The sequence below is a fragment of the Carassius auratus genome, chromosome 33, assembly GCF_003368295.1.
Source record: "Carassius auratus strain Wakin chromosome 33, ASM336829v1, whole genome shotgun sequence".
Taxonomy (NCBI): domain Eukaryota; kingdom Metazoa; phylum Chordata; class Actinopteri; order Cypriniformes; family Cyprinidae; genus Carassius; species Carassius auratus.
The window spans coordinates 788,210-797,943 of NC_039275.1; the positions used below are offsets into that span (position 1 = coordinate 788,210).

Sequence of the window (9,734 nt, forward strand, 5' to 3'; positions counted from 1 at the left end):
TAAATAGCCATGGATATGCTTTCATTATATGGAAGAGAAGATATTCTGAAACTACTGGGGTCGGTTAATTCGACTGCTCACAGAGGCCTTGTTTATTAGACTAAAAATCCAGTAAAAAGAGTGAAATTGTTAAATATTATTAGAATTTAAAAAAACCTGTTGTCTATGTGAATATATTTTAAACAACAATTTATTTCTGTGATGCTCCGCTGTATTTTCAGCATCATTCCTCCAGTCTTCAGTGTCACATGATCTTCAGAAATCATAATAATAATATTCTATAATATTTCTGATTGTTGGAAATAGTTTAAGTAATAGTAATATTTTTGTGGAAAATGTGCTACTTTTTTTTTCAGGGGTTTTTTGATGAATAAACAGCACAAGAGAATAGCATTTACCTGAAATGGAAATCTTTTTCAACATTTTTAACAAACATGCATCTTTGTTCAATTAAAGCACTAATTTATTTTTGATAAAAGAACTCCTGCTGTCCCTAAACGTTGATGTCCTCTGATTCAGAGTGAGTGAATAATGACACAAAGTTCATTTCTAACTCTTATTAAGTCGCAGTTTTAATGAGATGGTGATTCCCGGCGGAGGAAGTGTTTTTCAGATGACAGGTGCATAATTCTTTCATGTTTCTTGAGGAAGCAAACACCGAGGTTACAGCTCTTCTAATACATGATGTCTGGTCTACTCAAGCAATCCTGAGCGACTCTCAGGAGAGACAGACGAAATCAGCCGGACGGACGGAAGAAGAAGTGATTGTGAATGAAGGGTAGAGACGCTGATGAGCAGACCGGAGAGGAGAGGAGAGGAGCACTCACTGAGCTTAATTGCAGCCTCCCGGCGACACACACACACACACACACTCTTACACAACAATGGCTGTAATAAAGGGCTTGAGTGATGAAGAAAACCCAATAGCGGCAATCTGACGGCTCTCCATTAGACCGAAGCGCCCGCAGGCAGAGAGCCATCACTGAAACACGACCGGATGAAACATCTGAGCTTTCTGACAGACTTCAATATACAGCAGCGTTCAGAAGCCGAGAGCACGTTTAAAAAATGATTATATTTAAAGTAACACATTTCATTCCTGTGACTGTAGAAAACTGCCGTGTGTGTGTAGCGTGTGAAATGTTTCCAGGTCACTGAAGGGTTTGTGTGACAGTAAACCAGAGCTGCTCTATAATATAAAACAATCCGAATCTGAACTTCCAGAAGCGTCTCAAACAAACATATCAGTGTGAATAAAGAGTACAAACACACTTTTAAAATAAAAAAAGGAAATGACTAAAAGCACTTTCTGAATATTTGAGATCCATCTGTTAAAGTCGTCTTCAAAACATCCTCCTGCACTGAAATCATTACACACACACACATATACATACGTGTGTGTGTGTGTGTGTGTGTGTGTGTGTGACCCTGGAGCACAAAGCAGTCTTGAGTCTCTGGGGTATATTTGTAGAAATAGCCAAAAATATATTGTATGGGTCAAAATTATTGATTTCTCTTTTATGCCAAAAATCATTAAGATATTAAGTAAAGATCATGTTCCATGAAGATATTTAGTAAATTTCCCAGTGCATGGATGGATGGATGGATGCATAGATAATAACAAAGATAAATAAAAATAAACATAAAAAAGATAAATAAAAATACAAATAATAAAATTACATTTTTTCCTTATTTTATTATTTTTTTATCCTTTCATTTATTAACCTTAATATTTTTTTAATGACAGAATGTAATAATATTAATTGTATTTGGTTCATCAAGACAATAATTCCTTTATTTTGTTATTTTTTATAATTCTCAAATATTTATATATACATACATATACATATATATATATATATATATATATATTTTTTTTTTTTTTTTTTTTTTTGCTCTTTTCATTGTTCATTCCAGTTAATCTCAATCAGACTGTAGTTGTTTTGTTTTGTTTTATAAATAATAAAAAAAATTACTTAACAATACAGCTAACTAACACAATAAAACATGATAACATAGTACAAAACATTATATTTTTTTGCAAATAAACCCAGTATTCTCCTCATATTATCACAACGGTAATTACTGTGTTAAATAAAGACAAACGACTGGTTTAAAGTGGGCTCACAGCCTGTCATATTCTCTTCTGCACATGAGACGTGGCATTTCCACCGAAGGCTGGTTTGTGTAATTACAGACGGGTGGAGCAGCACCATCACACAGTATAGAGAGAAAATATCACCGCCATTAAAACCTGTCATTTGGTTTCAGAAGAACAGTTTCCAGATGGTAGTTAGATCACCAATTACCCAGAGAACAGGTGAGAGAGAGATCGTGATGACCAAACCCACTTTATAACGGCTCTCCATCTGTAATAAGAGCATCATCACACTGCGTTCATGCAGCGGTGCAAAGAATAGAGCCTTGAGTTGATTATTGCTTTCATAAAGCAGCTGTGCAAGGAATAGTTATGCCTATGTACATTTATAAATACAATTAAGGGCTTCAGTCATTGCTCTTTCAATCAGACATTAGTATGGTTAATTTTATTTATAAAACTATCATTGTTATTAATTATTAATGAGTATATTTTAGCATTTTAACACCCTTTGACTAAGTTTCGTCATCTTAAAACTATGACTTTAGGTTAAACACATAAGAATCTGTCTTTCTCTGACCACGGTGTGTAATCTCTAATGCATTAATAATAACATTCATCTCTCTTCTGCTTATGAGTGAATCAGCCTTTTTCTGTTTTAGCAGAATGAAGTCAACTGTGGCTGAAATCAACTGTTTTTCTTATTCTTTTGTCGACTACTTAGTATGAATCATAAATGTAGATATGTAATCCATCACACACACACACACACACACACACACACACATATATATATATATATATATATATATTTACACACACACTGACATTCAAAAGTTCAGGATCTGTAAGACGTGTAATATTTTTTTTTTAAAGAAGTCTCTTTTCTCTTCATCAAGGCTGCATTTATTAGACTAGAAATACAGAAAAAATAGTAATATTCTGAAATATTTTTAACATTTTAAATATTTTTTTTTATTTGAACATAATTTAAAATGTTATTTGTTTCTGTGATCAAAGCTAAATTTTTCAGCATCATTACTCCAGTCTTCATTGTCACGTGATCTTCAGAAATCAGGATAATATGCTGATTTAATATCAATATTAGAAACGGTTTTGCTACACATTAATAATTTTTCTGATACTGTCGTCCAAAAGTATATATATACACACACACACAAGTAACTGTAAAGGAGTTTTCTGAATATATTAATCACACATATTTCACTGTAGAAACCAACATAAACCCATTCGTCATTATTGTCACTCCTTTTCTGAAGCTTCTGAGTTCAGATGGGTTATGGAAACTTCAGTTCTGGATTATTAATGAGTTCTGAGTTTGTATATGTTAGTGATGTGTATAAACTGACCTGCCAGGATGGCTTTTCCAGGATGAGTGAGTTTGGCTTTGGCCGCAGCTCCGCGTTCACGCGTCATCTTCAGTCGGACTCTCACGAACGCGCGCAACACTGTTTCATCCGAGAGCAGCGCGCGATCCGCCGATCATAGACCGATGACACGAGACTGCTCTCAGCCAATTAGCGGACAGATCGGCCCACGGGGGCGGGGCTCGCATCACTCTCTTTCTCACTCACTCACTCACTCTCGACGTCACGCCCTCCAGAAACGAAACTCGAGTTAAAAGTGGATCTCCAACCTATAACTCCTTTACATCATCAGACTGACAGCAGTTAAATTCACTGTTAAATGAAAAAGAAACAAGAGAAAACTGCAGTGTGGAGGCTCAGTCTGCAGAATTGAGAAATAATTAAATGTGGCAATATTTAAATATGTACATTTATACATGCGGGAATAAATAAAGGAGTGTATTAATGAAAAATACATTAAATGTAATAATAATAACAGTTAATAATACAAAACTTAAAATAATAAATACAACGTAATACAAAAAAAAAAAAATTTAGGACTAAATTTAATAATTTGTATTTGTTTTATAAAGTCATTTACTCCTTTATTGATCCGTTATATTTATTCACTTATTTTTAATAAAATGTGTTAATTTTTAACTATTCATTTTTATTTTATTTATGTATTTATTGGGGCTTCATACATCAAAGTTACATGTAAATAATTAATCTGTAAAATCGGTTAAACTCTAGTGTGATCAATATGAAGGAGCTTCTGTTACTATATATTATGCACTAATTTTAACTAAAAGAAAGAGACACAGACACACACAAACACACACACACACACACACACACACAGATATTAATATTCATGAATGTGAGCAGTTAACTTGATGTGTGATTGATAATGCATCTCAAGCCCTCAGCATCCAGAGTTTCACAGCGGTTTGTGTTGAATAACAATTCTAGTTCAGAGAGCAGGTTTGGCTGAGCTGTACAGGAGAAAACAGAGAATCTCAAACTACTGGATCAGATATAAACTTGGCACCTGATGCATGTGCACACTGACCAGCAATCAGAAGAGAGTGATTTAGTAGAAAGTGCATGAAAGATCTGATGCTGAACCTACCGTAGACGACAGAGGAGGCTTCAGGAGTCTGGTCTTCAGCTGCTCTCGTGTCCTCAGCCTCCTGTAGTTTCTGCACATGTCAGAGACGCAGAAGTCAACGGTTAAAGAGACACACTCCTGAACGCTTTCTCTTCCTCTGACGTCTGGTCATCGTGCAAACGCCAGTGATGTCACAAAACATGCACACAATTCATTACAAACATCAATGATTTCCACAAGCAATGCATTATATAAATATGACTTATAAATCCCACTTAGAAACCCACAATGCAAGATCTCCCATTCTTTCATATATAATATATAGCTAAAATAATAGCTGATTGACAACTGTGAGCATCCTACAGTGAGACTAATGAACTAATATTATTTGGCTTTTCCAGTATTATAGTGTATATTATAACTAACTAAAACTTAAACTAAATCTAAACCATACTTGAAATAAATGCAATGTGAAGAAAAAAAATCAGATTACTTAATTTAATCCAACCAGAACAATATTTATCAAGCACTAAAATATTAATAATCTAATTTAAGGTGATGGAATTAAATATGAACAGAATAATTTACACTAAGTACAACTACTTAATAAATATATATATATATATATATATTTTTTTTTTTTTTTTGAAGGCATAGTGATAAGGAACAGCATCCGACTTAATATTCTGCAATTATCCACTTGAAATAAAATAAACATTTACTGAAGTACAATAAATATTAAAAAAGCTTATTTAGCAACATTTATCATTTGCATTTAGTTAAACTTGATGCACTTGATGAAATAAAATGATAAAAAATAAACATAAAAAATAACAAAACATTAACAATTTAACTTAAACTAAAACGAAACTAAGGTATAAAAACTGAGGAAGGTTTTTTTTTTTTTTTTTGACATAGTCACTATATCAGACGATATGAGCCATAAAAGCCTGATGGATCAAATATGACACTCAACATAAAACACATATGCAATTTATTATCCTTTTTTCACATTTTGTCTAAAGGTTCAATAACTGTTCCATTAAAAACATAAAAAAATAAATAAAAAGTTTTTTTCTGACTGATATTTTAGGTTTCACTATGTTTTAACGTAAGAGTGATTTTGCTGCCACCTGCAGGTCAATCTGGTGTACTGCATCTGTAATGCGCGTCTGACTCCTGCAGGACTTACAGGAGGTTATATTAAAGACCACTTAACATATTAATAATTCTCCACTTTATAATAATTAGATTCCTTTCATGTTCTCTAAAATGCATTCACACACACAAAAAACAGGCTCATTACAGCTACAGAGCAGTGCACTGTGGGTAATCAAGCAAACTCTTTAGGAAGCTGTTGTGAAGAGGGGAGCATCTGTACTCTAATAATATCTTATATCTAACACAAAGAGAGACAGAGCGGGTCAGAGACCTTCCCCTGTCCGGATAATTCATCCAGAGGACGGAGAGCTTTAATACAGCAGCTTTACATCACTACAGATATTATATCTACTCTATCAGATGAGCTAATTTTGTTTATGCAAACAGAACAATATTTATCAGGCACGAAAACATAATGTATCTCATTTAGGGTGACTGAGTTAAACCTGAACAGATACATTGACAACTAATAAACGGGAAAACCTAACTCATTTATATAAATGTAGTGATAAAAAGACTACATTTTTTAAGTTTTCCAAGAAAACAAGAATGTTTTAGACTACATAATAAGGTGCTATATTTATTCATCTTTTTATGGTAATTAATAAAAATACAATGGTTTATTGTGAGTTCATGTTACAAAGGCCCATTAAATAATATGAACAGATATTAATTAATAAAGTATTCATATTGAGGAATATAAAAATATAACTGCTATGTCTATTTAATGATATTGACATAAATCTTTTGGTTTTAATAACGTATTAGTAAAAGCTTAATTTAACAATAACAAAAAAAAAAGAAAAAAAAAAAAAGAAATGAGCAATGCATTTTTTACAATATTTATGAATCATTTTTAACATTATTTAATTAAAACAAAACTTTATTGTCAGTACAGGCTCGTTAAAAATTTTAGAATTTAAAATGTATTATTTATAATAATACTATAGTTTATTATTATAAGATAATAAGGATATATTCACATTCAACATATTATTAATATTATATTTGCTGTTCAGAAAATCTGAATCTGCCAGATGTTCACATTTTCAATGACAAATATATACATAAATTTGTATTTAATAATTAAATTAAATTAAATTAAATTAAATTAAATTAAATTAAATTAAATTAAATTAAATTAAATTAATTGGGTGAATTTTTGGGCGAATTATTCCTTTAAAGACACTGAAGAAAAATAGGTTGTAAAATAGTCACTAAATTAATTGAAAATGTTGCTTCATTTCTGAACGAATCATCTGTTTGAATGAATCAGTAGGATGAATGATTCAATGACTCACTTTAAAAAAAAAATTGTAGTTTATATTTTAATACACTTTTTTTTAACAAACCCATTAATGTCTATTTAAAACCAAATAATTTTAATTCTGTAATTCTAATTCACGCTTCCAGCTGAAAACAACTATTGTAGCCTTACATTTTTTTGTGTGGTCTAATAAATTCTATGCTGAATCAATATTTATTTTTAGAAATGTCTATTCCATGCTTTTCTCATTTAACACAATAATGACATTAAATTATCTTTTGGGAGTAACTTTTTAGCTCAAAAATTTTTTTTAGCTCAAAAATATTTATAATTTTAAAAATATCATTTGTAATGAAAATAAATATATTACATACATTAGAATATTCTATATTGCTATTATAAAATAAATATACTACCATTGATATAAAATGTATGTGTCTATGCACACACATATAATTTAATTATATTACTTAATATATTTTTGGGACTATATATAAAATTATATAAACTATAAATGTAATAGATATATCTGTAGTAATATTAAATGTTATTTAGCTATTATAATTTTTAAATGAATTCCGATTAATAGTACATGTGATATATTATAAACTTTAAATATGAATCATTATATATTTAATTAGTAGTAGACAGTAGGGCCTCGGGCTTGGAGGCGGGGCCTCCAAATCATCCCTTTATGCTTGTCCACCAATCAAGAGCAGCAAAATACTAGGCTGTTTTTCAATTGGATATAACAATTGTCATTCACCTGTACTAAAACCAATTAATATCCCCGTTGAAACCTGAGTCACACCCACCCTCTGAATATTTGAATGAAGAGATTACATACCGGTTTTATGAATGAGATCCAACTTTACTACAAATTGATCTGATGGCGCCGAAACGAACACAAAATTCAAGATATGGGGGTTAGAAAATGTATATTTTTCAATCATTTTATGTAGTTAATCAATATCACACGAAGAGTGCCATTTCAGTTTTTCTCCAAAAATCAGCATGATTAAAATGTGATATTATGTTACTACAAACAATAATTTAATTAAAAAATACAGAATGTTGCAGAATAATGTAATATATGAATTAATAATAGCCTAAAGAACCTTTGTGCCAAAAGGGTTCTTTCTTGTCATTATATAACCTTTTTAATATAAAAGGTTCTTTGCAGTTGAGTAAAGAACCCTATGGTTCTATATAGAACCCCAATGAACCATTTTGTCTAAGAGTGTAGTCAGACACCACTGTCACATAACAACAATGGTTTGTTTACAGTGTGGGGAGGATCCAAGATGGCGTCCTGCTAAGTTTAAACTTCTAATTACGTTTTCCAAGCGTGTTTAGGTGTTATATTCAAAAACTAAACAAATAAAAAGTGCATGCATCTAGGCTAATGTAAACTTACATGATGAAGTCATACTAGTGTGCGTGTTTTTATGTTTATATACTATTTATAAATTTATAAATAATATATATATATATATATATATATATATATATATATATATATATATATGCATGTAAATATTTTAAAATATATACAGGCATGTGTCTGTATTCATATATGCATAATAAATATACACGGTACACACACACATATATAAACAACAACTTTTATTTTGGAAGCGATTAATCGTTTGAAAGCATTAATATATACCAAAAAACAAGACAGAAATACTAAGGAAGAAAATCTCTGGAATCATTTGATTCTGATTCATTCAGACATTTCTAATAATGTTGATACAAATGCTAATACTGCACTCATGTTTATAATAAAAGATGACATAATCATTCATAAAAATAAAAAACTTTTAAACCCAGCAAAGAAATAATGAATGTTGCATTAAGTAATTTATTTTCTCATTACATACAGTCAAATATATTACAGATCTCTTCATACTCGATATAAAATTAGATTGATTGGCGTATATATTCAGATTTGAGAGGTTAAAGGGCAGAGAGCATGATCACTATACAGCGGATTCCTCACTGCTTCCTCACATTAGCAATAATCTGGGGAAGAAAAAATGATTACACTCTGTATTCCAGTGCTAATATATGAACATCATCAAACCAAGACATCTGCAGGAGATGCATAATGACCTCAGATATTAATTTTTATTATCTACTCAATATATTTATTTTTAGATTTTTATTGGTTAATTCTTAAAATGGGGAAAAAAATTCAACCAAAGGTGAAAACTATTGTTTTTCTTAGCCGCTGACAGATATTTGTTCTTGTTTTAAACATGAACTCATATATATTTCAGTAAATGCTTCTCGATTTAAGGATGTTCAGATATTTGAGCTGGAAAACAAGAGGAAGAGCATCATTCTCTGCGGTGAAGAAGAACACCATGACCTTCATCAGATTAAAATCTCTCGTGTTTGTGTCCGAGTCGAACGGTGGCAGGTAAAAGAAAAGAGTAAAAGATAAACCCTGGACAATCTTCCTGAAACATACGTCTGCAGGAGCCTCGATGATTATAAATATGCTTTATCTTTATCACAGTAATATTTCATCAAGCCTTGTGTTCAACTCCATATTTATACTGAAAATAAAAGTAGCTGTGATCTTATTCTAGTTAGCGGCTCTGAAATCGAGTGACAGCTGATTGGTTGATTCACAAATGTCTTCACACACAAAGTGCTTCATATTCAAACACAGTTTAGATTAACACTCATAGAACTTCGGAGTCCGGATCTGAATCAAATGTT

At 31.2% G+C, this 9,734-nt stretch overlaps 1 protein-coding gene across 1 annotated transcript in view; it reads right to left on the reverse strand.

Moving 5' to 3' along the window:
* The window catches only part of LOC113052657 (tricarboxylate transport protein, mitochondrial-like), an 18,431-nt gene extending 14,815 nt beyond the window's left edge, over positions 1-3,616 (reverse strand). The window contains exon 1 of the mRNA XM_026217051.1: positions 3,469-3,616. Coding sequence (XP_026072836.1) covers positions 3,469-3,535 — 67 coding nt within the window. The 5' untranslated portion in view covers positions 3,536-3,616. The remainder of the gene's footprint in view (positions 1-3,468) is intronic.
* Positions 3,617-9,734: the final 6,118 nt, after the last annotated feature.